This window comes from Branchiostoma belcheri, unplaced genomic scaffold (assembly GCF_001625305.1).
Source record: "Branchiostoma belcheri isolate BF01 breed outbred unplaced genomic scaffold, Haploidv18h27 scaffold73, whole genome shotgun sequence".
In the NCBI taxonomy this organism is placed as follows: domain Eukaryota; kingdom Metazoa; phylum Chordata; class Leptocardii; order Amphioxiformes; family Branchiostomatidae; genus Branchiostoma; species Branchiostoma belcheri.
Genome location: NW_017804387.1, coordinates 1083084 through 1110055, shown reverse-complemented (window position 1 = coordinate 1110055; position 26972 = coordinate 1083084). Strand labels below are relative to the sequence as shown.

At 40.6% G+C, this 26972-nt stretch overlaps 2 protein-coding genes across 2 annotated transcripts in view; one reads left to right on the top strand and one right to left on the bottom strand.

Annotated features, from left to right (window-relative positions):
* Positions 1 to 26972, top strand: part of LOC109485131 (contactin-2-like) — a 33420-nt gene that overhangs the window by 1359 nt on the left and 5089 nt on the right. Inside the window, exons 2-10 of the mRNA XM_019788564.1 lie at positions 3328 to 3486; positions 4171 to 4313; positions 6031 to 6178; positions 7015 to 7110; positions 7968 to 8189; positions 8884 to 9004; positions 9512 to 9687; positions 10325 to 10424; positions 11526 to 11695. Coding sequence (XP_019644123.1) covers positions 3357 to 3486; positions 4171 to 4313; positions 6031 to 6178; positions 7015 to 7110; positions 7968 to 8189; positions 8884 to 9004; positions 9512 to 9687; positions 10325 to 10424; positions 11526 to 11695 — 1306 coding nt within the window. The 5' untranslated portion in view covers positions 3328 to 3356. The remainder of the gene's footprint in view (positions 1 to 3327; positions 3487 to 4170; positions 4314 to 6030; positions 6179 to 7014; positions 7111 to 7967; positions 8190 to 8883; positions 9005 to 9511; positions 9688 to 10324; positions 10425 to 11525; positions 11696 to 26972) is intronic.
* Positions 22103 to 25755, bottom strand: LOC109485200 (protein crumbs homolog 1-like). The gene is made up of 7 exons (XM_019788650.1): positions 25655 to 25755; positions 25129 to 25188; positions 24526 to 24825; positions 24129 to 24428; positions 23814 to 23927; positions 22984 to 23067; positions 22103 to 22606 (listed from the first exon to the last, which is right to left on the bottom strand). Exons 3-7 carry the CDS (start codon positions 24773 to 24775, stop codon positions 22491 to 22493), a joined length of 864 nt encoding a protein of 287 aa, XP_019644209.1. The 5' UTR covers positions 24776 to 24825; positions 25129 to 25188; positions 25655 to 25755; the 3' UTR covers positions 22103 to 22490.

The window sequence follows — 26972 nt, the reverse complement described above, 5'->3', positions numbered from 1 at the left end:
ACAACCATAAAACACTGTTACAAGACGACACACACACACACACACACACACACATACACACACACAGCCACACACATTCACACAGATACGCACAAGCACACACACACACACACAGCACAAACGAAAACATACACACATACACACACACACACACACACACACAGCCACACACACAAGCACACACACACACTCACGCACTCAATCACTCACAGATACACACGCACAAACAAACACACACACAAACACACACACTGACACATACACACACAGCCACACGCAAACACACAATCACAGACATACTATACACGCAAAATCAGAATTTTGTTTGTCTCATACAGTATCTTTCATTCCTTTCATTTTCTGAGTGTGTTAGGATGAGACTAGTTTATTATGATCAACTTTGTTGTCTACTTCTTAAGTCCGAACAATTCAATTTACCAATCTCTTAAAGGTATCTTATTGGTACTCCCGATCCACTTCTGATCAGTCTAAGGTTTCGTAGGTCATTGTGGGGACTTCAAGAGATACATATAATAGCCTGAGGTCAAGATGTAATCAGTAGACAGCCAATTACAAAGTGCACAGGTCATAGAGCTTCTGTTGTGAATGTGGGAAATCTGACACACAATCGGAAAATATACGATGTTGTAGACACACATTGTACCTTTCATGAAGTCAAGGACAACACTCCAAACAATACGTTTTTTTATTCACATAATATGTATATTTATTGAGTATGAGGCAAAAAGCAAGAGTTGCTTATATAACACCTTCTACTCAAAAACATACAACGAGTATAAAACACATTTCACAAGATACATGCATACAAGATAAATACAAACAAGACAAGTTGGTGATTTATCAATTACGAGAATCTAATGAAGTTTTGGACTATATCAAAACATTACAGTAAAATTTACGGTAAAATTTACAATGTAGTAAGTAGTGTTCAGTTGTTTCACTATGGTAGCCACATTTACATGTAGGGTAATCAATACGTTCTCAACGTACGTCTGTGTGGAACCTGTCGAGAGTATCTAGAGACGTGTCTTTTGTATAGATCAAGTTGAAATGTTGTGAGCTCACCACATGTTTTGTGTAACACTATATCGGTTCACTAATTAGCATGTGGTTTGTTTATTGTTTTTTAAAGTCTTGGGGTAACCAATACCCTGTTCAAGAACAACAAAAATATACAAGAGATTTTTTTTTTCTTGGTCGGCAGGTCTTTGAATATGAAGACCATTTCTCAAAACCATATTTATCCAAGATGATCACGTATACGGTAACGTTATGAAAAAACTATAGCGAGTATAAATTGTGTATGTCTTGTGATAACCAATACCCTGCACAAGAACAACAAAAATATACATTTTTTTCTTGGTCGGCAGGTCTTTGAATATGAAGACCGATTCTCAAAACCATATTTCTCCAAGATAATTCCGTATGGTTATAAAACTATAACGTGTATAAATTTTTGTATTTTTGTTTACGAATTATCAGTTGCAAACAAGTGTTCCAACATATGGGGAAGTATTGTTGTTAAATGAGTACTAAGTACCCCCTTATACCCACCAATCAACATACAACTAAATCTATAGATAAACATACAAACAGGTAGACACGTTTTTATTAGCGAAGATTAAGGATGGTGATATGACAGTCTTCTTCTTCTTCTTCCCTTTACGTGCAAACCTCAATTGGTTGAGGGCTCCAGCACGGTGGGGATGGGGGTATTAGATGGGGTGGTCGCTTGTACAAGTTTTGTGTGTGTATGTTGTGGTCTGGAGCTCCTCAATGGGCAGGGGCGCCACTCCCTGTCCGCCACCGAGAGCAGGGTGGCGGTGAGTACAGTAGCAATGGAGATACCATATTTTCATGATCATGAGGTATTAGTCTAAACAATGTTGTCAATGAGACGTTGGTCGAGCCTAGGTCGTCTGGCAGTCAACTTTGTCCCCTTTCATGTGCTTTCAAGCTGACACGTAGCCTGGGGGTAAACGGTCATAACAACGGAATCTGTGTAACCTATGAGATTTATACCAATTTTAGGGAGATTTTATACATCAATAAACGTGACTGTTGTGATTATACAATATTATCTAAATCCCTTTTGTGTCAGCTCTGCAGTATTGTATTATTTTCTTCGCCAATTCATAATACGACCTGGGAGTTCAACAACAAAGTTCGCCGTCTTCCCTCCGCATGATTTCACCATTATTACTGTTCTTTGTGGCGTTAAATATCTTTTCAATTCACAAAACTCGAACAAGAGGAAAGTATGTGTGGCGGTGTGTAACTCGCAGGCGGAGTGAGTTAGTTTACACACACTTCGGCGTTGTCATTCTGGTTCAAACCAGCTGTGACCACCGACATCTGGAATGGAGTGGTTTGAGGGTTCTGGGATATTGTTGTTTATTGTAGTACGTATTCAACGTACTCAGAACAATAGAGAGGCTTGGTGTGTGCTTAGGTCATGCTGGCGTACTAGTATAGTTTCTTTCTTAGTTATTTCCAGGTATATTGTACACTGACAGCACAAATTCCAAGCAATCTTGTGTAGAACAAAAGAATCGAACGTCAGATGTTACTTTCTTTCAAGAGATGCAAATCAGAAAACCGTGTTGAATTTGAATATCTATATACAAGTAACTCATTTTTCAGTTTTGAAAATACACAGGGTATCTTTTTGTGACTCTATTTCTCTATCGTTACAAAACAAAGTACAGACTTGTCTTAAAAATGCCATCAACTTAATGGAATGGTTTTAGCATTTGATGATCAAAATTCAGTAATTCAAAGTGCAACCAAATCACCAGGTAGTTTGAGGCCACATAGGTGCATTTCTACTTGTAAATGAGTAGATAATGCTCATGTTGTTGAGTAATTGTCGAATGATGACGAGCGGAATACTCTATTTAGTCACCGCCCGAACACAATTGGCCGTGCCTGACCTTTGCGATAACATGACCTGTGACTCATATTCAACACTCCCTCAAGTAAAGATCTTTATCTCGTAGTTATCCATACACCATGAATTGGTAAACATCACAGGGTGTACTTCTCATCGGACTATTCCAAATGGCGATGTGTGCAAAAGTATTGAAGCAAATCATTGTATGCCTACAGCAAGGCACAGATCTTGTAAAACACGTTCTATCATGCTTGAGGCGGTATTTGCAATTAAATACCGTTTCATTCATAGAATTTTCTGCATTACTAAACATAGTTTAGCTATTTTTACTATCAGAAACATAATATTTTGTCTACCACTTCGTTAAGATATTAATAAATAGCAATAAAGTGTATATTATGTTGTTTTTACAGGTGTAATTTGTAGTCGAAAGAGAACGAATATGCCAGGCCGGCCGCCATTTTTGCAGGTGCTGGGCGTCGCCATCTTGTCTTACGTCACACTGACAGCTGGGCAGATCAGTGGACAGAATCAGTTACTGGATCCCAGAAGCCAAATTATCCCACTAGACGGTAAGATCTGGAGAAAAATGATAAAATCAATCAAATCATTAGCCTTAAACGAACATAGGATTCAAGGACATAACACCCTGTAAACACACAGTCATACATGTACAAATAGATATTGAATAGTATTGAAAATACAATGTACAATTAATTAAACGTAAGCTTTGAAACAATACGTAATGTAAGCTACATTGAAATATGGAAACATGTCAAAACAATATACTAGAAATTTTAGCATTTAAAGTTTACCGTACATCAAAGTCAATTTTCTGGTAAGTTTCTTTTTAATGTAGCAAGTTGAATCAACCCTATCCCACAGCATATTGATTTTTCATTGGTGGTACAAAAAATAAGGGAATCGTCACATAAAAAAGCTATATAAATGCTTAAAGTATGAAATGATGACGAAAGTGTGCTAAGAAATGGCTGTGAATTTCAATTGCTTACACAAGAATTCCAATTGTTCTGGTTCCCTGAAATTGCATTGGTTGGCGTTCGGTATGTCAACAAACAAACAAACAAACAAACAAACAAACAAACAAACAAACAGACAAACAGACAGACAGACAAAGACAAACAGACAGACAAACAGACAAACGAACAAACAAACAGACAGACAAACAAGCAAGCAAACAAAAAAACAAACAAACTCAACCCTGATGACAATGCCCAACTTTGCTCCCCTAACAGTCCCTCGGCAGGAGCCCCTGATCATCCATGAGCCGAAGGACGTGGTGTACAACCCCGACGGGGAGAAGAAGTACGCCGTCATGCAGTGTGCAGCGATAGGGAATCCCGAACCCACCTACGAATGGGAGCGAGACAGCGTCCCGGTGAGTTCATTAGTCTGTAAGGAAAGGAAAGGAAAGGAGAAGAATAGAAAGAAAAGGAATAGAAAGGAAGGGAGAAGAATGGAAAGGAAAAGAAAGGAAGGAGAGGAATGGAAAGGAAAAGAGAAGAATAGAAAGGAAAGGAGAGGAATGAAATGGAATAGAAAGGAGGGGAAAGGAAAGGACAGGAAAGAAAAGAAAAGGGATGGAAAGGGAAGGAGAAGAATGGAAAGGAAATGAGAGGAATGGAAAGAAATGCAAAGGAAAGGAAAGAAAGTGAAGGAAAGTGATCTCGATCTAGTTTTAGCTCACTGATGAGAACTTGAAGAGCTAATCTCCCACTGGTCATGACATAGAATACAGACGCTATGTACAGTATTTACAGGTTCATTGGAAAGAAAAGGAAATTCGTTGTGGAAATTCTACTAGCCCCTTTCGAAAAGCACATAGTGAACCACATAAGGTTTCGTAGCAATCGTAGAAAAATGAGGAACAAAACATTACCTTTCCTCTTGTTCACACTTAGTGAATATTTCTAAAAATAAGCCAAGAGATTCGTTGGTTTATGTACTAGTTTATAGCTTAAAGTAACGATTTAACGTTACCTCTACAATGGTAAGTTTTCTTCACACTGTCTTTTATATCAAAAGAAGGAACGGTCGGGCCTTCTGGACTACTTTTAAGACCATCAAAACTTGTCTTGTGAACAAAAGAAAAATGACGTTGTGTTGTTATGATCCAATCATCTTCTTTCAGGCTGAGGATCAGCATCTTGTTGAGCCGGGGTCTTTAAAGGATCCAGTAAAAGTATGACATATCAAAGGATGATCATAAATCTTCTGCACTCTCTTTTGTTCGCTATATTCACCGCTTTGAGAGGAAGGCTAGCTATGTATATGCATGGCGAATGCGTGCTTTGGGATACGGGAGAGCGCTTTGGTATGTGGCTTTTGAAGGAATGCGGGATTACAATTTACAGAAGCTGGAACATTATGAAAAACAACACTATGCACTGATGTAGAGGTGACGCTATTATGATGAAAAAAGAATTACACCAAGCACACAAGCCATGCATGTGAATGCTGCTGCATCATGCAATTGCATGGTCGCATTGCCTGGCAGAGGAACGGGTTCAAATATTATAGTTACAGCAAATGTTTGCTCAAGAAATACTACGCTTGCACAGTGTACTACTACTAGTATGTTACATATACTATTCGAGGTAAGGCCACGGCAAGTAAATTTTATGGATGACATCCTCCGCAGACTCCAAATCTAATGCGAGCGGGCGAAAAAAAAACAAGACGGGACGAAAAAACAAGGTTCCTTTATTTTAAAATTTTGACTCAATCATGGTACAAATGGTTTTGATTCAGTGGGAACATCATATATACACAGCCAGCATCACATGTCACTGTATCAAAGTAAGAAACAAAACTAAACATTAAATCAGAGTCTTTTCTTGTCTCCTCTCTTCATAGTTATCTACCATCCACCTTCCGGCATGGCAGCAGACATCTTTGCCCATTTCCGGCATGTTGACCACTGTCATAAGGCAACAAAATTTCTTGTTTTTTCCCCCAAATCAGCCGAAAATTAATGCGCACGCTGATGTCATCAATAAAAATTACTTGCTGTGGCCTAATAAAAGGAATCATTATATGTGTAACATGTTAACACTGCTTGACTTGTCCTTGTCTCATGTATTGTATATCTTCAGGTTGAAGTTGGTGAGAGATATTCCATAGTCGGTGGTAACCTGACTATAATGAACCCCAGTAACTCCACAGACATCGGCAGTTACAGGTGCACCGCTATAAACTCTGTGGGGAAGGAGATCAGTAGAACAGCCACGCTGAAATTCGCATGTAAGTACGTAGCAGATCCTAGGGTGGCAAAAAGACAGTATCAAATTGGACAGGCAGTATTGGCCAGAGAGGGTCCATTTCGCCACCCAAGATCTGCAGAAACTCGCACTGGATAAGGTTAACACGCAGTTGTTACCCAATCAAACCGCGATCAATTCGGGTTTAGGAAGAAGGTGCGCTGGGCGGCCTTGTAAAACTATTTCCGCTACCAGTTCACAAATTGCGGGAAATAGGGGTGGTGGGGGTAGCGACAACAAAAACGGGCCATATATTAAAAGTTAACGATCTTCCCCCATCAACTTCTGCTTGGAGAGTAGTAAGTACGCCTTTGTCCAAGCTTAACATTTAGCCATTGGCTAGGATGTGAAAGTTTGTTGTGGCTATAGTTTAATCTCCAATAAGATCTTTCGGTGGCCCCAAAGACAGTATCAATTTGGCCAGGCTGTATCTTTTGGCAGTATCCATACTGTCTGGCCAATGGATACTGTCTTTGTGGACACCGATAGATCTGATTAGAGATTAGCTATAGTTAACTGCAATAAATTCTATTTCATAGGCTGTACTGAGAGACCTCATGTCAATAGTATAATATGTTCAATTGTCATTGAACAGATAACAACAGATAAAAATGTTTTGTATTTGATGAGTCAGGGACTCAGAAAACTAATTGTAACACAAGGCAATTTTGAGTCATTGCTAACAACTACTTTTTTTCGATCTGAACCTGTTGATGCGATAAAAAACGCGTTCTATTAACGTATTATAAACGTATTCTATTTCTCTAAACGTATTATTGTAGACAAAAGCCGGATTCACGTTTGCCTTTGTGCCCACAGTTATAGGAGAATGGGACAGAACCGCACGAGACCCAAAGACAGTGAATGAAGGGAGCCTGCTGTCAATAACATGTAACCCGCCTACTGCTCATCCAGGTTTGTATGATCTTAAAAACGGACTTTTATACTGTATAAACTGGTTGCATTCTGGAATATTGAACTGTAAAACCTTTTACATACTAGTAGGAGAACTTCTACACGCATACATGCATGGTAGGAGTACCACTACCGATTCAGATTCTATCATGAAGTCCACTCTGTAGTCTTATTTCAATCTTAGAAACTACATGTTAGCGAATAGTTTAACCTTTATTGTTACCACTGATATATATTCTGTATGTAATTTGCCACATACATATATTCTGTACGTAGGATGAAATTATCCATACATGTACTTGTTAGACCTTTAGTTGTAGAAGGCCATAAAAAAGTCCCCGTACTTTTTGTTGTGTCAATAAAGAATCTAATATCTTAGAGACTGCATGTTTAATATCTTATATCTTAGAGACTATATGTCTAATAACTTAGAGACTGCATGTTATAACCCACATGATGAAACGTCTAATGTCCTACTGACATATATTCTGTACGTAGTTTGCTGCATGCATATATTATTTAAGTAGGATGACTTTATCCATACATGTACTTAGCTTTGTTCGATCTTAGTCGTAGTAGACCATACGAAAGTCCCTGTACGTCGATGAAGGTTAGACATCCAGGTAATACGATACTCCAAAAAGCAGTTACTCAAGCAACTGGATATGATTTTCGAAACCGTCAGACGTTTCAGCTAGTATCCACTAGCTTTCGTCAGTCTTTTTGGTGAAAGTCCCTGTACTTTTGTCGAATCAATAGTCATACAAATAATCTAATAGTCATACAAACGTGGACAACCCACAAATCAATAGCTTATATAAACTGTTGAAATAACCAGTCTACTATGTTGTTTCCAGGCCTGAGGTACAGCTGGTACAAAGATGACAACATCGTCATCCCCGATCACCGCGCGCATGTATCTGACCTGACCGGTGACCTGTACCTCGCCTCTGCCCGGGAGTCCGATGCCGGGTCCTACCGATGCCGTGCCACGAGCGCCGCACCGAACGCTAACTCCAACGGGAACACGGAAAACCAGTACGGGCCCCCAACCCGTGTTACTGTCACCAATCAACAAAGTACGTTCACGTTTTAAGAATTAGTTACTAAGAGCTAAAACTTTTGTTCAAAAACAAGAGATTTTTCTCATCTAGAGCTTTCAACCAGTCACTCAGATCTTATTCAGTAGACTGACCCAGTGAGTCTTTTGACATCGAATACCGGATACCTTTGACCCAATGTTAACGTCACACTTCAGAGAAGCCACGTGACAAGTCTCACTGGGTCAGTCTATTGAAGAAGACCAGAGTGACTGGTCAAAAGCACTAGGTGAGAACAATCTCTTGCGTTGGAACAAAAGTTTTAATTCTAAACTAATAACTACCAACAGAGATGAACTTTCATGATAGAATGTTATGTTATTGGTAGCGTTTGTGTGTTCAGCATGATATCTCAAGATGCTATATGAATGGATTGTCATAACACTTAGTAGATCTGTAGGTCGTAATGACAACTGGACATGATTAGATTTTGGGCTGGCGGCTTGTTTAGGTTCCAATACATCTCCAGATGTTACCCTTTGTTACATAATGTTAGTCACAAACAGGTATGCACAGTACGAAACGTTTAGAGGAACTTTATTCCAAGTAAAATATAGATCTTTGATTCGAATGCTTCACAATTTTGACCAAGGAGGGTATAACCCCCTGCTTTTTGAAGTATTTGTTTCTTATGATGTTTAAACCAGGCTAATTCTAACTCTCTGGCCCACAGATCTGTTTGACACCCAGCCCACCATGGCCTTCCGAGTGGAGGACGTGACTGTCGTCAGGAATCCCACTGCGGAGGAGGACGAGGAATCCTCCGTCACCATAGAATGTTTCGCTACTGGAAGGTAAAACATTTCCCTGTATCAGATAAGGGCACTGTAACGTTTATTCTTTTAAATTAGTTTACTGGTGATAAGATTAAGAATGTATATCTCTGGTTACACTTTTTGAATACGAATGCGGAGTTGAATTAATTGTTTTATTGAAAATTCATGCCCAAGGGCTAATTGCAAGTAGAGAAGAAAGATTTGGTATAAGAACAGGCAATTAATACACAAGAACTACTGTTAACTCCTAAAAACTCCCACTTTTTCTGTAATTTGTGGGTGAATAAAATGCTCCTTACATGCGTACGTTCGAAGCTATAGCTCACGGTCCCTTGCTGCATTCATAGAGAAAGAAGGCACCAAACACTTAAAATTTAGCCCGAAAACACCCGATCACTTCACGGAAGTTTGTGTCCTGTGAACTTGTTTATTTCTTGTTTGCAAAACATTGAAACAGGGCAACTATAGTTGGTTACAGGTATTATTTATTTCATTATCCTGTCTGACATTATACCATGCCCACAGACCGATTCCGACAATATCGTGGGAGAGACTAGACGCCCCCCTCCCACCGAAGGCCAGACCCTCCAACTCCAAGTTAGTCATCACTGACGTCACACAAGATGAAGCCGGGACGTACAGATGTACAGCCAGGAACAGCTTAGGATCTGTGAGCGACGAGGCCAGGATCATCTTTAACTGTAAGTGGTTACAACTGCTATTATTTTTCAGTCATTGATTTATCTTATTATGTTTACCGAAGGAAAACATATTGTTTTTGCTCTGTTTCTTCCTCTTCTTGCTCTCCAAACAGTGACCTCTGACCTAGCCAATGACATGATTTGTTGACGTCTGTCACAATTGAGACTGGTGTTGGGTTACATAATGTTGCAATTTCACTGTCTGCTCTGATCCTGTCACCATATACTAGAAGTACATGTATGTGAACGTGTTTGAGTAAGAATTAACAGAGCAGACCATGTCCGAAGGTAAACATTATGCATTCTTTGCAAATGTTACTTCTCTAGTTGGATTTAAGATAAACGCATGAATCAGTATATAAGTTCGTCAGACAGTAGTTGTATGTTCTCTACTGCTTTACTTTACTTCTTCGATCGATCCTGTATAAGTCGCAATGGTCTTCGGACATGATTTTGCCAATAGAAATTTACTTTATAAAACATACCAGTTTAAAGAATAGTACTAGTCATCTGTTAAAGCTAATGAATTGTCATGGTTTTCTACATTTTCGGAATAGTCGGCTTATGTTAGATAATCACAAAACTTTTAAAACGTTACAGATATCAATGGTGATAATATTTTTTACCTTCTTTCCAGCACCTCCGGAGTTTCTTGATTTCATTCCGCCTGAATCCAAGGGAATTGGAGAACGTGTAATTTTTCAATGTCCACCTGTACGGGGAACTCAACCATTAAGGTATTAACAACACAATTGGCATCGTTGATTTGCATTATCTCTTGGAAGACATGGCGCCTTTGCAAAACACTCTACACATGCAAGCTGCCTTTATACGTAAAAATATGACAACAAAATATTATATTAATTTGATTGTCACAAGAAAGCTTTACATGTAGACAATCTGATGACAAGTATTATTAGATTTGATTGTCATTAATTTTGTTGTTCATGTATAGTGTTTTTCGCCTCAATAAAGTCTATAAGTATAACTATATGTATTATACATTTACAATTGAATACAACAATGGTCATGTATTTCATTTTAGTGTGGGGTATGGGGAAAACTATGCTTTACCAGGGCTCGAATTTATTTTTGGGAATAGGTGCACTGGTGTACCCAACCTAAAACATTAGGTGCACAAAATTTTTTGGGGGTGCACCATATAATACCTTGCTGCTCCTCTTCTGAGCTTGAATGTGAAATGAGAGCTAACTTCAAAATCTTAAACAAGTACTACAACAAAGATTTTATTATTTTTCTGAAACTTAGATGCTAGGAATGTCCTGCACACTACATGTATATTATCATTGCTGTATTCTTTTTCTCTGTTTATCCATGACCTGTACTTAGCTTGTTATGGCGCGGTCACATTTCCCAACCCGGGGCCCGGCCGGGCAGTCGTACGGAACGAAAATTATGATTTTAGACAGCAATCCACAAAAAAAGCTTTAGAACATTAACCACGAGCACTTTTTGTGTATACTCTTAATACGAATTGTTTCTTTTTCGTTCACGCAAACAACCCGGCCGGGCCCCGGCTTGGAAATGTGACCGTGCCATTAGAGCACAAACGTACAATAAAGCTCTTTCATTCATTCATTCATTCATTCATTATAATTTGATATGTCCAAATACCTATAAAAATATTTGGGTGCACCAGTGCACCCACAGCTCCAAATTTGGTGCACAGCTCCAAATTTGGGTGCACTATTAGGTGCACATGCACCTAGTATTTCGAGCCCTGTTTACAGATGCTTCTGGGGAGCCGAGTAGCAAGCTAGCACGTGACATAAGCAAACAGGCAATATGTATCTTCTACCTTCTACCATCCTTACTAGGTACACGTGGTTTGCCGACGACCAGGCCATCACGAGTGACATCCGGATCAAGGTGGGAGCGAGCACGCTAACTATCAACAACATCCGGGAGTCTGACCACGGGCGGTACCAGTGTCACGTGCAGAATGAGTACGGTACAGCACAAGTCTCAGCCGAGCTGTCTGTCAGAGGTAAAACTGTCAGTGCCATTCACCAATTTCACACTTCCCATAATGCCTAGTAACGGTCATGGATATGCAGGGATATGGCGTAAGACCATCCCCCTCCCCCTTCCTCGATGTAATATTTCCAACAAATTCTATCGACAAACTGGTCAACTATTTTTTTGAATTATCTATCTAGTATAAAGCACATGCCATAATTGCATTTTTGTTGGAATTAGAGAAAATGACGTACCTTCTATCGTTCCACCTTCTACCGAAGACTCTCATACTCGCACGGTCGCATGCATTACCGAGTAGTAGAGTCTTCGGTAGAAGGTGGAACAATAGAAGGTACGTCATTTTCTCTAATTCAAACAAAAATGCAATTATGGCATGTACTTTATACTAGATAAATAATTCAAAACAATAGTTGACCAGTTTGTCGATAGAATTTGTTGGAAATATTACATCGAGGAAGGGGGATGGTCTTACGTCATATCCCTGCATATCCGTGACCGTTACTAGGCATTATGGGAAGTGTGAAATTGGTGAATGTGATGAAACATGGAGATGTGTACATTTGAAGATTCCATTTTTATATATCAACAATTTCTCTGATAGTGCTACTGTCACTCAAAAGGATCACCTCTACTGTCATTTTATATCAACTCTCAAATTCCTGCTATGACATATATGACCCTCTGATTGGTTGACCGGTTTCATCGTCATCATCAGTGACATTTGTCAGTGACATATAATCTGCCCTTGTATTGCATCTTGGCAGTGACTGACTCCTTGTTTGGGTGACCGGTTGTTTGACATTTGTCGTTTGTTCGTTAGTGACATTAGTCAGTGACGTATAACCTGCCCTTGTTGTATGGCATCTTGGCCATAATGTCATCTTGGCAGTGACTGATTCCTTGTTTGGGTGACCGGTTGTTTGACGTTTGTTGTCCGTTGGTTAGTGACATTAGTCAGTGACGTATAACCTGTCCTTGTTGTATGGCATCTTGGCAGTGACTGATTCCTTGTTTGGGTGACCAGTTGTTTGACGTTTGTTGCCCGTTGGTTAGTGACATTAGTCAGTGACGTATAACCTGTCCTTGTCGTATGGCATCTTTGCAGTGACTGACTCCTTGTTTGGTTAGCTGGTTGTTTGACGTTTGTTTTCCGTTGGTTAGTGGTTAGTGACATTAGTCAGTGACGTATAACCTGTCCTTGTTGTATGGCATCTTTGCAGTGACTGACTCCTTGTTTGGGTGACCGGTTGTTTGACGTTTGTTGCCCGTTGGTTAGTGACATTAGTCAGTGGCGTATAATCTGCCCTTGTATTGCATCTTGGTAGTGGCTGACTCCGTGTTTGGGTGACAAATTGTTTGACATTTGTCGTTTGTTCGTTAGTGACATTTGTCAGTGACGTATAACCTGCTCTTGTATTGCATCTTGGCAGTGGCTGGCTCCTTGTTTGGTTGGCTGGTTGTTTGACGTTTGTTTCCGTTGGTTACCGGTTAGTGACATTAGTCAGTGACGTATAACCTGCCCTTGTTGTATGGCATCTTGGCAGTGACTGACTCCTTGTTTGTGTGACCGGTTGTTTGACGTACGTTGTCCGTTAGTTAGTGACATTTGTCAGTGACGTATAACCTGCCCTTGTTGTATAGCATCTTGGCAGTGACTGACTCCTTGTTTGGGTGACCGGTTGTTTGACGTTTGTTGTCCGTTAGTTAGTAACATTTGTCAGTGACGTATAACCTGCCCTTGTTGTATTGCATCTTGGCAGTGACTGACGCCTTGTTTGGGTGATCGGTTGTTTGACGTTTGTTTTCCGTTGGTTAGTGATGTTTGTCAGTGGTGTATAACTTGCCCCTATGCTTCTTGTAGCTTGTGTGGGGTATTCATTGTTGATCACTGCGTATGGCTGAATATGGCTGAAACTGTGGCCCTGGGTCTTCATCATGTGTCACTGCATGTGCCTCGTTTCTAGCCTCGTTTGTGGCTCCAAACTCAGATTGCTTCCTTACTGGAATACAGGTGTATTGAACCTTATGTTAAATAGCCGGATGTAATGTCTACTGCATACATGATACATTTTATGCTTGAATGATTAATAATACATTTCATTTTCACAATGCTCTTTTTAAGGTCTGAGGAGCATGCATTTTAATGGGATTGGCCAATTCCGTCATTTCAAAACATAAAGACATAAAGTTTACTTTTTCAAAATTTTGAGTCCAGGACACATCTAGTATATATAGTTGAATAACAATATCATACTATAGCTAGAGCTGATGCAAACTACATCGGGTGGCATAGTTAGTGGAAATGTGCTTTGGCATGCAATCCATATTTTTTCATTGTGAACCATGAAGTGTGGAAAATTTCATAATAACATTAGTTTATAAGGTAAATCTTGTTGATCCTGTGCACAAGATAAATTTTGTTGATCCTGACTTGTACATATTTTGGAAGGGTATTATTATTAGATTTTGGATTAAGCATGGACATTGTAGTGAGAGTAGTTTCGTCAGTGGATTAAGTTTTAATATTCAACACTTGAACAGAGCTGCCAGAAATTAATCCTACCACTTTCAGACTGTATCTCTTTGATCTGCAAGCTCTCTTTCCTTGATGAGTGGAATACAATTTGGATACATGTACTCAGTCTGAATAGAAAAAGTTTAATGGAATTCTTCTCCATCTCGCCTACACAAGACTCAGTTCCGGATACATTACACAACTTGCTGGTGTCGTTTGGTCAGACCTCTAAGGCATATAGTGTACATAATTTGTTTTAGGGTTTATTTAGACGAAATGAAAATATATCGTAAGCTGGGCTGTGTTTTAATGCATGTTAGATGTGTTGTCCTTAGTCCCAGGCTGTTTGTAAGTTGTGTTCTAAAGGATTGTGGTTTTGAGAAGTGCTGTCTAAACTCTCAGGCTGTCCTTGAGCTGTACATGTATGAGTCTTACAGCGTTCGAGTTTAGCTGTGCTTTTATGCACCAGTGTGCTGTGAGCCACTCCTGTACAGCGTTTCACTAACACTCAGGGACACTTACCAAGAGTAGTTTCCTCAGTGGATTAAGTTTAAATATTCAACACTTGAACAGAGCAGCCAGAAATTAATCCTACCACATTCAGACTGCATCTCTTTGATCTGCAAGCTCTCTTTTCTTGATGAGTGGAATACAATTTGGATACATGTACTCAGTCTGATGAAAAAGTTTAATGGAATTCTTTCTCCATCTTGCCTACACAAGACTCACTTCCGGGTACATTACACATCTTGCTTGTGTTGTTTGGTCAGACTACTAAGGCATACAGTGTTGTTTTAGCGTTTATTTAGACAAAATGAAAATATGTCGTCAGCTGGGCTGTGTTTTAATGCATGTTAGATGTGCTGTCCTTACTCTCAGGCTGCCCATGAGCTACACGTTCTAAAGCATGTGAGATATGCTGTCCTTACTCCCAGGCTGTTCGTAAGCTGTGGTCTAAAGGATTGTGGTTTTGCGATGCGCTGTCTAAACTCTCAGGCTGTCCTTGAGCTGTACATGCATGAGTCTTACAGCATGTGAGTAGTTTAGCTGTGCTCCTCTGCACCAGTGTGCTGTGAGCCACTCCTGTACAGTGTTTCACTGACACTCAGGACCTCCTTCCCCTCGTCCATTCCATAAGGACCGCTGCTGCTGTCTCTTGTTGATGGACAGCCTCTCTCATAGTTTGGCTCGATGTTTACATCTTTTGGCAGTGACTGACCCTCTGATTGGTTGACCGGTTGTTTGACGATTGTTTCATCATCATTTGTATTGACATATAATCTGCCCTTGTATTGCATCTTGGCAGTGACTGACTCCTTGTTTGGGTGACCAATCGTTTAACATTTGTTGTTTGTTCGTTAGTGACATTTGTTAGTGACATATAATCTGCTCTTGTATTGCATCTTGGCAGTGACTGACTCCTTGTTTGGGTGACCGGTTGTTTGACGTTTGTTGTCCGTTGGTTAGTGACATTAGTCAGTGACGTATAACCTGCCCTTGTTGTATGGCTTTTTGGCAATGACTGATTCCTTGTTTGGTCAGCTGGTTGTTTGACGTTTGTTGTCCGTTGGTTAGTGATATTTGTCAGTGACGTATAACCTGTCCTTGTATGGCTTTTCGGTAGTGACTGACTCCTTGTTTGGGTGATAGGTTGTTTGACGTTTGCTGTCCGTTGGTTAGTGATATTTGTCAGTGGTGTATAAACTGCCTCTATATCGCTTCTTGGAGCTTGTGTGCGATCTTCATTGTTGATCACTGCGTATGGCTGAAGCTGTGGCCCTGGGACGTCATCATAGGTCACTGCATATGGCTGAAGCTGTGGCCCTGGGTCTTCATCGTGGGTCAGTGCGTATGGCTGAAACTGTGGCCCTGCGTCTTCATCGTGGGTCACTGCATATGGCTGAAGCTGTGGACCTGGGTCGTCATCGTGGGTCACGGAATACGGCTGAAGCTGTGGCCCTGGGTCTTCATCGTGGGTTACTGAATATGGCTGAAGCTGTCGACCTGGGTCTTCATCGTGGGTCACTGCATATGGCTGAAGCTGTCGACCTGGGTCGTCATCGTGGGTCACTGAATATGGCAGAAGCTGTGGCCCTAAGTCTTCATCATAGGTCACTGCATACGGCTGAAGTTGTGGCCCTGGGTCTTCATTGATTAAGGTTGTTGCATATGGAAAAAGCTTGCCATTTGTCCCCTTCCCTGACACATCAACATAGGACACAGCATATGGTTGGATGTCATCATCGTATGGCTCAATGTCATTGTCGTCTTCTATTGTCTGGATGTTAGCAAAGGACGTATTTGCATATGGCGCAAGCTTGCCGTTTTTTCCTTTCCCCGACACATCCATGTATGACACAGCGTACGGCTCGATGTCATCGTTGTCTTCTAGTGGCTGGATGTTACCAAAGGATGTCGTTGCGTATGGCGCAAGCTTGCCGTTTTTTCCTTTCCCCGACACATCCATGTATGACACAGCGTACGGCTCAATGTCATCGTTGTCCTCTGACGTCTGGTCCTGAGCAGGAGTACCTGTGACTGATTCTCTGTTGGATGCTGCCGATTGGGCCGAGTTTGCATTTGTTTTAGCAGGGGCGTTGTGCTGGGCCACACCCTTGCTGTGACAGCGTTCGTACAAGTAGATGACAACCCCGCTGACAAAACCATCATGAGAGGCACAGCAACAGCCATGATGATGGCATTGACGTGGTAACTGTTGTTTTCCTCAGTGATGATTGGGCCACCGTGAAGAGTGATAACATCAGTCCCTGTGGTAGACTCTGAGCCTGGCCTGGTGTTTGTGTACGGCATCTCTGTGGGAATGTACAGACTGGTGTGGTGGGTATGCGGACCTGTTGTAGTGGACGTTTCATCACATCTCCCCAGCCTGATCCCCTGTGGTGACCTGTCTGTGTTGGTCTGACTGATGTCCTTCCTCACAGTGGCAAGCAGAATGCCACTTAGGTTGGTAGGTGATGCACACGTCAGATATTTACGAGCAGAAATGTAGTCGAGCTTTGGTAGATTACAGATAAACCAGGTGAGATTCGCATCACATTTCAACTGGTTATTTGCTAACATCAGACGTAAGGTCTGGTTGTGACTCAGGCGCAGAACTTGGCTGTCGATTGTGGTGATGCGGTTTGTTTCCAGGCTTACAAGCTTCAGTGCTGTGAGTGGCAGGAGTGCGTCGACAGGCACGGAACGCAGATGGTTCTTGTCCAACATCAACCATGCAAGGAGTGGTAGGCCACGGAATGCATGCTGGGATATGATGGAAATGGCGTTCCTTTGAAGGTTCAATTCTTTGACCTTCTCAATCCCTAGGAAGGTATCAGGGTCTGAGGATAAACAAAACAGACTACTGTTAATCATTTCAAGTTTGCAGGGATTTTTAAAAAATACAATAGTATTAATTATGAACATGGCACAACAAACACCAAAAGCGCAATCATGGAATATCTAAATGTAACAGGATAGTTCATCATATCAGTCCACGGTGGACAAAGTTGGACTCCATTGCCCCCCCCCCCTTTTAGAACCCGAACTATGTTTGATAATGCTTGATCAATTCAAACAAAACGCGTATTCCATTTGGGGTCACTTGCAGTCATTTGGTATAAACCTTTAGTGCTTCACAGCCAGGCCCTTTTCCCCTCCGTGCCTCGCATCAGAAAAACCTTTCTCACAAATACAAAGAATGTTCTAAATTATGCATGCATGCTATATTTTTGTTTTGGACATGTAACCTGTAGAAGCTTTATATTGATAGGTGACCTTGAATTTTGTTGTGATTGCTCGTATCAATTACCCCCTCTCCCATCCATTCGGCATGACATGCATGCAAACATCATTTGAGATTGCAACCAAGATGCAACCAACTTGCATAATTTACTCCTTAAAATGACTATTTTTCTGAGAAACTTGTTATATTATACTGTAGGTATTACCAAAAAATGTACGCAATTGTGGGTGAGTGTGGTTAACCATAATATTTTGACAGAAAATGAAATTAAAGAAATAAGGCATTTAAGGTAAGAATGTGTCATGTAAAGTTAGCATAATTTATTAAAAGCATGTTAAGTCACTAATTTCATTTTTTCTGACAACATTTTTCTCTCCAATACTCATATACTTACTACATGTATTTTTTATTTTCAAAATATTATGGTTGCATCTTGTAACACAATAATTTGACAAATGCACCTAGCAGCAGAAAAAATACACAACCTACATGTACCTACTAAAAAGATGAAACTAAATTTTAAATTATGGAAAAAGGAGGCCCATGTTCACATTCCCAACTTCCCAAAATACACATTTTGTCAACATACCAAGACTGGAGATGCGGTTGTCATCAAGATAAAGCCTGGAGACCAATGGGAGACCTCGGAAAGCTCCTGACTGTATCATAGAAACGTTGGACATTCGGATGTGAAGTATCTCTACTCCTCGACAGTTGGGGAAAGACCACTCCAAAACAGTAGGAGAACGGAGATGCTTGATGAAGATCGATCGCGTGGCTTTGTCGAAGCCGGTTGGTATGGTGTCGAGACATGCGGGGAAGCTGTATGTTCCTCCGTATCCAATCCAGCTGCAGGGGAATCCCTTCCAGTTTTCGTCTGGGCAGTAACAGACGTGCCTTCCTCTATCAGTTTGAATGGAGAGACAGCTGTCAGGGCACTGCAAAGCTGCTACGGACATGAGAAGCATATGATTGGAAAAGCTAAACAAGATTAGGCAGCAGAGGAGTGCCTCGTTTCTAGCCATTGTGGCTCCAAACTCAGATTTCTTCCTTACTGGAATACAGGTGTATTGAACCTTATGTGAAATAGCCGGATGTAATGTCCACTACATACATGATACATTTTACGCTTGAATAATTAATAATACATTTCATTTTCACAATGCTCTTTTCAGGGTCTGAGGAGCATGCATTTTAATGGGATTGGCCAATTCCGTCATTTCGAAACATAAAGACATAAAGTTTTACTTTTCAAAATTTAAAGTCCAGGACACATCTAGTATATATAGTTGAATAACAATATCATACTACAGCTAGGGCTGATGCAAACTACATCGGGTGGCATAGTTAGTGGAAATATGCTTTGGCATGCAATCCAGGCTTTTTTTCATTGTGAACCATGAGGTGTGTAAATTTTCATAATAACATTAATTTATAAGACAAATCTTGTTAATCCTGACTTGTACATGTTTTTTTGGAAGGGTATTATTATTATCAAATTTTGGATTAAGCATGGACATTGTAGTAAGAGTGGTTTCCTCAGTGGCTTACGTTTTAATATTCAACACTTGAACAAAGCAGCCAGAAATTAATCCTACCACATTCAGACTGAATCTCTTTGATCTGCAAGCACTCTTGATGAGTGGAATACAATTTGGATACATGTACTCAGTCTGATGAAAAAGTTTAATGAAATTCTTTCTCCATCTTGCCCACACAATACTACTACTCACTTCCGGATACATTACACAACTTGCTTGTGTTGTTTGGTCAGACTACTAAGGCATACAGTGTACATAATTTGTTTTAGGGTTTATTTAGACGAAATGAAAATATATCGTAAGCTGGACTGTGTTTTAATATATGTTAGATGTGCTGTCCTTAGTCCCAGGCTGTTTGTAAGTTGTGTTCTAAAGGATTGTGGTTTTGAGAAGTGTTGTCTAAACTCTCAGGCTGTCCTTGAGCTGTACATGTATGTGTTCTACAGCGTGTGAGTTTAGCTGTGCTTCTCTGCACCAGTGTGTTGTGAGCCACTCTTGTACAACGTTTCACTAACACTCAGGGCCTCCTTCCCCTCGTCCGTTTCCTCAGTGGATTAAGTTTTAATATTCAACACTTGAACAGAGCAGCCAGAAATTAATCCTACCACTTTCAGACTGTGTCTCTTTGATCTGCAAGCTCTCTTTTCTTGATGAGTGGAAGACAATTTGGATACATGTACTCAGTTTGATGAAAAAGTTTAATGGAATTCTTTCTCCATCTTGCCTACACAAGACTCAGTTCCGGATATATTACACAACTTGCTTGTGTCGTTTGGTCAGACTACTAAGGCATACAGTGTACATAATTTGTTTTAGGGTTTATTTAGACGAAATGAAAATATATCGTAAGCTGGGCTGTGTTTTAATGCATGTTAGATGTGTTGTCCTTAGTCCCAGGCTGTTTGTAAGTTGTGTTATAAAGGATTGTGGTTTTGAGATGTGCTGTCTAAACTATCAGGCTGTCCTTGAGCTGTACATGTATGAGTCTTACAGCGTGTGAGTTTAGCTGTGCTTTTATGCACCAGTGTGCTGTGAACCACTCCTGTACAGCGTTTACTGACACTCAGGGCCTCCTTCCCCTCGTCCATTCCATAAGGACCCCTGCTGTCTCTTGTTGATGGACAGCCTCTCTCATAGTTTGGCTCGATGTTTACGTCTTTTGGCAGTGACTGACCCTCTGATTGGTTGACCGGTTGTTACCTCCATGAAAAATGGAGGTATTGTTTTTGGCGTGTCTGTGTGTGTGTCTGTGTGTGTGTGTGTCTGTCTGTGTGTGGCCGGCATAACTTCATAATGCCTGAATGGATTGTGATGATATTTGGTATGCTGATAAGTCTTAGGAAGACAAAGGCCAAGGTCAAATATGGGCCTCCTGGTGGATGACCTTGGTACTGCAGCATAACTTCCGGTTTTTGTATCTTTTGTCCTGAACATGCTATGGTCTTGACATTTTGGTGACAGATAGCTTTTCCTGTCAGGAATAAGTGGTGTGGGTTTGGTCCCCCTAGCAGCTTGTTCTGGAACTGCAGGAGACTTTCTGGCGAAATCTTTAAAAGCTAATAAGTCCAGATAGGAACAACGTATTTTCATCATATTTGGTAAGTAGGTAGCTGAGAGAGAGAGTTGTACATACAAAATGCAAATTATGCAAATGAGGACTTAATTTGCATAATTAAGGAAGAAATTCTATAGTTACAGTGTTTTACATAATAGTTCATTTATACATGTAATCTATTTAATCTGTGGCAGGAGGAACATCAACAGATACCAGATTATGTTAATGATGGCCTAATTTGCATAATTAATGTGAAAATTCTGTGACTCCTTATTGGTGAATGATGGTTATTTTATACCTCTCGACATGTGTAAGTTACTTAAAGGTTAACACCACTATACATATGTTGTGTTAACGTAGATGTCATTTGCATAATTAATGAGGATATGTTGAAATGAAGTATGACAAAGCAAGCCCATATTTCATGGAGGTATGAGATCTCGGAACTCTTGTTTTTTTAAATTGTTAGCTTTACAGTTGAAATCTTGGAATGTCTTCAGCTGGCTATTTTGGGTAATGCTTAAAACATTGTGTTGGGAAGAGGTATCTAATGTCTTGTCTGATTGGAAGATGGGTTATCTAGAGTGTCTTGTGTTGACATGGCTGTTACAGCAGATTGTATTATTCAGTAATAATTGTGTATAAAGATGTTTATACTCGTATAGTCACGTGTGTACAGATAATGAGCTGAATTGTACAAAATTGTCCATAAGTGTTTAAAATGCTTGAGTTTTATCTGTAATGTATTTCGACACTGTGACTATTTGAGGCACGAAAGGACAATTATGTTGTTTTATTGGGAAAGAAATTTCTGGTCTAACGTGTGGTTTGAGCCTTGAAACAATAAAAATGTATTGAAAAATGCAGGAAATTCCTGCTTTAAATGTTGCTATGCTAATATTTGTTATTTACACAATGAATTCTTAAAATACCTTAAGTACTGACATAGCTCAGGTGTATGTTGGGTTGTACACACCCAAAACAATACATCTGTTTTTCGACACAACTAATCACATAACGTAGTAAATGTAGTCGCTAAGGTTCATTTTAGTGCTTTATTTTCTTCCAAGACACAGTAGTTTATGTTGTAGCCTGCCATAGCCTAGTGTATCCCATCCAGGACATATGACCATCCACAGATGTTATTCCTGTGACTTGAAAGTTGGTCAGGACGAGTAGGCTAACCATAACCTGGGTGCCAGACTGTTGCCAGGGCCAGTCTACAAGCTAGTTCCTCGGCTCCAGGGCTAGCCTGGGTGCCAGACTGTTGCCAGTGCTAGTATACAGACTAGCTCCCCGGCTCCAGGGCTAGCCTGGGTGCCAGACTGCCAGGGCCAGTCTACAGGCTAGTTCCTCAGCTCCAGGGCTAGACCCTGAGCAACAAGCTTCTCATGGTGTAACTGGGGGAACAGTATGGCAACCAGGCTAGGTCGGCCCTAGCGGTTGTTACTGGCTCGAAAGGCAGGCGTAGCCTCGCTCCCGGGCCTCACAAGTCCAGCCATCGGCACAGGACTCAGGACCGCAGATGGACCGCACGTTCTGGCCCTTGCTATGATTCAGAACTGTGTATAGAAAATATTCATTTTATTTACAAGTAGATTAGATACGCAAAAATGGAAAATATGTTCTTATATCATGAAAAACGTATATAGATACACTGTCTATACGTGTTTTCATAGATGCTGTTTTTTTAAATCTATTACACAATCTGCACAGGTCAAAGGTGATGTCTAATCTCAGTGAAGGAAATGTTTTCGAGACATGTTTGCCTTTTAACTGTGATGCATTTTCCGGATTGCCAATTCTCCATTCCGCTTGGTTCTGCTTGACTTGTGCTGATTCGGAACAAGCTTGAATGGGTTCTGGAGGTATGATCGTAGTGCTATGTGAACAATGTACCGTCACATGTCAGTATATAAAGGATTTTGTAATAAGATACCTTCAGACAGGCAAACGTAGTAGCCAATGTGGTTCACGCACGTGTAGCCGGTGTTGCAAGCGTTGGTTTCGCACTCGTTTGTGTCTAGGAAGGTAGAAATGTAACAATTATGTCTCTTCATTTGCTCTCTGTATAGAGGTTTTGTTATATTTACCAAAGGAACATTGTTTTTGCTCAGTTTCCTCTTCTCCATACACAAAAGGTCAATGACCTGAACCAGCCGGCTGCTACCATGGTAACTAATGTTGGGTTATATCATGTTGCAATTTGATAGCGGGAGAGATTTAAACTCCATGTATATATATGAATGTGTTTGAGTAAGAATTAACAATATGCGAAGGTAAACATTATGCATCTGCTTTGCAAATGTTACCTTCTAGTTTTTTTGGTGTTTGTTTAAGTTCCCGTGTTCTCGCCAACAGGAAGTTACATCGATGGTCCCAGTAATTAGAAAAGGTTGTCTCATTTCCTGACCAAAGCTAGGTTGTCATTTACACCTCAGTGAAGTGAGGAAAGTCGTGAACGAGTAAAGTGCCTTTCCAAGGGGCATAAGATCGTTGGCATCGGGCAGGATTTGAACCCGGGACCTCTTTGGTCTGAGCCGAAAGTTCTACTGTTACCCAACACGACCCCACTTTCTTTGCAGATAAACGACAGAGAGCGAGCGAACTAAAGCTAAAACTGAAGGCATACAGGCTAGCCGCGGCGACTGTTTTTTTTTTTTACAGTCTGTTACATTAGCCCTAACGTTAGGGCTAATGTAAAAGACTACAAGCAAGAGAGGCCCTGCAACAGTCGCCGCGGCTACATCCAGGCTAGTCACCACTTACCCAATTCACAGTTGTCCCCCTCCCATCCTGCCGCACAGGTGCAAGAGTAGGAATTGTGCAAGTCGGTACAGATTCCACCATGTTGGCAAGGCGAGGAGGCGCAATCATCAATATCTATAATAGAAGAAAATGAACAATCAGGTAATCCAATGTGTTAAAGATTTCCTCAAAATGCTGCAATTGCGAAAAATGGAACTGTTGATCTATAGTGAATTTTCAACCAGTTATGTAGGGTCTATATACAATATCTATAATTATACAAATGAAAATACAAATACGACTAGAAGTAGAAGTAATAACAGAAATGTATTTTACCTGTGCATCTTGCTTCAACTCTGGGAAATGGCACAAACAGACTGCCGTCCCACAGTTTCCACACAGCCTCGACCTGCTCAGGGTAGAGATGGCTGTCAACTGCGGTCAAACCTCTATAACTGCTTCCCAGATTATCACCGACCATCCACTCTTCGTAGGGAGCGTAGTAGTAGATGTAGTCAGATCTAGTGTCGCTGGAGTACACGGGGCGTCCGTTATGGATCTGGCTGGTCAGACTGTAGGTGGTCATTCGGCTTTCTTGAAAATGGATTGATCCAGAAATGGTGATCTGGCGACATTCTATGAAAAAAAGAGAAAATATCAAAATGATGATTTGAACATATTGCAGGAACTCTTAGTCCGATTTGGGTGGTTGCATCAACATACATACATTTACCTGCACATGTTGCTTGAACGGATGGGAATGAAGTCGGCACGTGGTCTACTGAGACCTTCCATGTGCCTTGGATTTTGTCTGGGCTCATGGCGCTGTCTGTTACGTACAGCCAACCATGGTCGGTTCCTACGGAAGGTCCAACTATCCACTGGCCGTAGGGTTCGTAGAAATATAGGAAGTCAGCTGTAGTGTCGCTGGCGTACACAGGACGTCCTTCGAGTATCTGATGCGTCAGGGTGTAGCTGGTCATTCGGGAAGTTTGGGAAGTGTTGGAGCCAGAGATGATGATATGTGTGCACTCTGTGGAGAGATGGAACATGTGAAATTACATTGTGTAGTAAGGATTTTTTGTTTATATTCGCAGAAGAAAAACGAATTGCTTTTGCTCCGTTTCCTCTTCTTCTTCTTTACCGCGTCTTCTTCTCAAAACAAGCAAGGTCAAATGACCTGGACCAGACGTCTGTCACCATGGTAACAGGTGCTGTAGCACACACCCTGTGGTGTTGGATTACACTATAGCAGGACAGAGTTGAAGGAGCTGACCAAAAACTATGTGTTTATGGAATGATGTGACCTGTTAGAAGAATGAGTGGAGAGCCTAACCTGCGGTGCAGCAGACATCTGAAGGTTCGAGATTACGTTGACTCGCTTCCGGGGCACAGCCTACAACGCAAAAAAGTAATGGAATTTCACCAGAAATGCAGGAAATAATCTCTCCCTTCTAGCCAAAATTCTTCTTCAGCACCGTGAGAAATAAGCCCATCATGATGATGATCTCGTTACATAATTGTCTTCTGAAATGTCAGTATTGTCTCAATACGATGCTTCGAATTCCGACTGAAGTAGCAGTCAATGCTTTTCATGCGGATAGGTTACAGTCACGTAACGACGTGTCTATACAGTTTATTATGTTTACCGAAGCCTACGTTTCCTCTTCTTCTTCCGTTCCAAACACTGGCCTCTGATTTGTTGACGTCTCTCACCGTGGTAACTGGTGTCGGGTTACATAATGTTGCAATTTTCTTTTAATTTGTCTGACCATATATATGAATGTATTTGAGTACGAATTAACAGCTAGAGCAGACCATAGGCGAAGGTAAACATTGTGCATTTGCTTTGCGAATGTTACCTTTCTGGTTGGATTTTTTCTTTACCTAGTCCAGCAGGAAAGAGATCGTACTTCTTGTCTGCTCCCATGCGGTAGCTGCCGACATGACGGTTATACCACTGTACCTGCCACCAGTTGGGACTGCTGGAGTTTTCGGTCACGTAGCCCAAATCGCCAGCCTGGGGTTGGATCGGAAACAATATCGGTGTCCTGCATTTTACTGTAAGGTTTTCTGTAACGCATTTTCACAGTGCAATGCCAGAGACACACTTCTAGGCACTAATTTTTAAGTTCGGGATACTGGAACAGGATCTCACTGTCAACAAAAACTCCTATCAGGATGCAACATTTCAATCCATTGTTCTTAATTTTCACTCTGTTAAATCGCCAAGTGTACTCTGACATATATATATATATATATATATATATATACAAAGAAGTGATGTAAAAGCCTACGTGACACAATATTTTCCCTCGAATGTTAAGTCAATAATTGCACAATTTAAACTACGCAGCTTGAGAAAGCAAACATACAACTTTACCATTTGATATCAAATTCTACCACACAATGCATGAAAACAGAATGTGTCACGAGAACAAATTTTGATAACCGGTAGAAACATTTAGTCTGATTACAAGTTTTATAACATACGTTTTTAGATATAAACATGGTTTTAAGCTTTAAACCCCGTCAAAATAATATTAGCATAATATTAATAGCACAAGCTACACCATGTGAAGCCGAACATCTGTTGTATGCCTACAGGTCAACAGAAATAAACAGAAAAGGGACAAAATTGAACTTATATATGTACAGCTGTATACTGACAAATTAAAAGCTTATGTGGCTAAGGCCATGTTGATTTGATTATATGGATGACATCCGCGCGCGCATGAATTTTCGGCCGTTTCCAAAAAAAAGAAGTTTTCAACCATACTGTAAATCGTACAAAACAGTTGCAAAATGAGCAAAAATATACCATAAGTTACAAAAAAAATAATAAAAACTATACCAATGTCGTAGAATGCCAAAATCAAACGAAAAAAGACGAAATTGTAAAGAAACGAACTTGAAGATTAGATTATTCGCCAAACCATATTCTGTGTCATTTGCTCAACCCTCATGACCACGTAGATTTCATAATGAAAAGAACTTTTTTTTTGCAAAACTTTTTTTTTTATTCGCACGCGCGCATCAGTTTTGGGGCTCCCGGAGGATGTCATCCATATAATCAAATCAACATGGCCTAAGCAGAATATAATGGAATACACCCATATTGGCCCATCGTTAAATACATTTAACTAGCAGAATTACCTGGGCATCGGTAATGCTCGGGCC

Coding starts and splice junctions, on each gene's coding strand:
- LOC109485200 (XM_019788650.1), bottom strand. CDS start 24,775: ATGACCAGCTACACCCTGACGCATCAGATACTCGAAGGACGTCCTGTG. Junction 24,429..24,525: donor CGTTCAAGCAACATGTGCAG/GTAAATGTATGT, acceptor TTTTTTTCATAG/AATGTCGCCAGATCACCATT. Junction 23,928..24,128: donor AGTTGAAGCAAGATGCACAG/GTAAAATACATT, acceptor CTTCTATTATAG/ATATTGATGATTGCGCCTCC.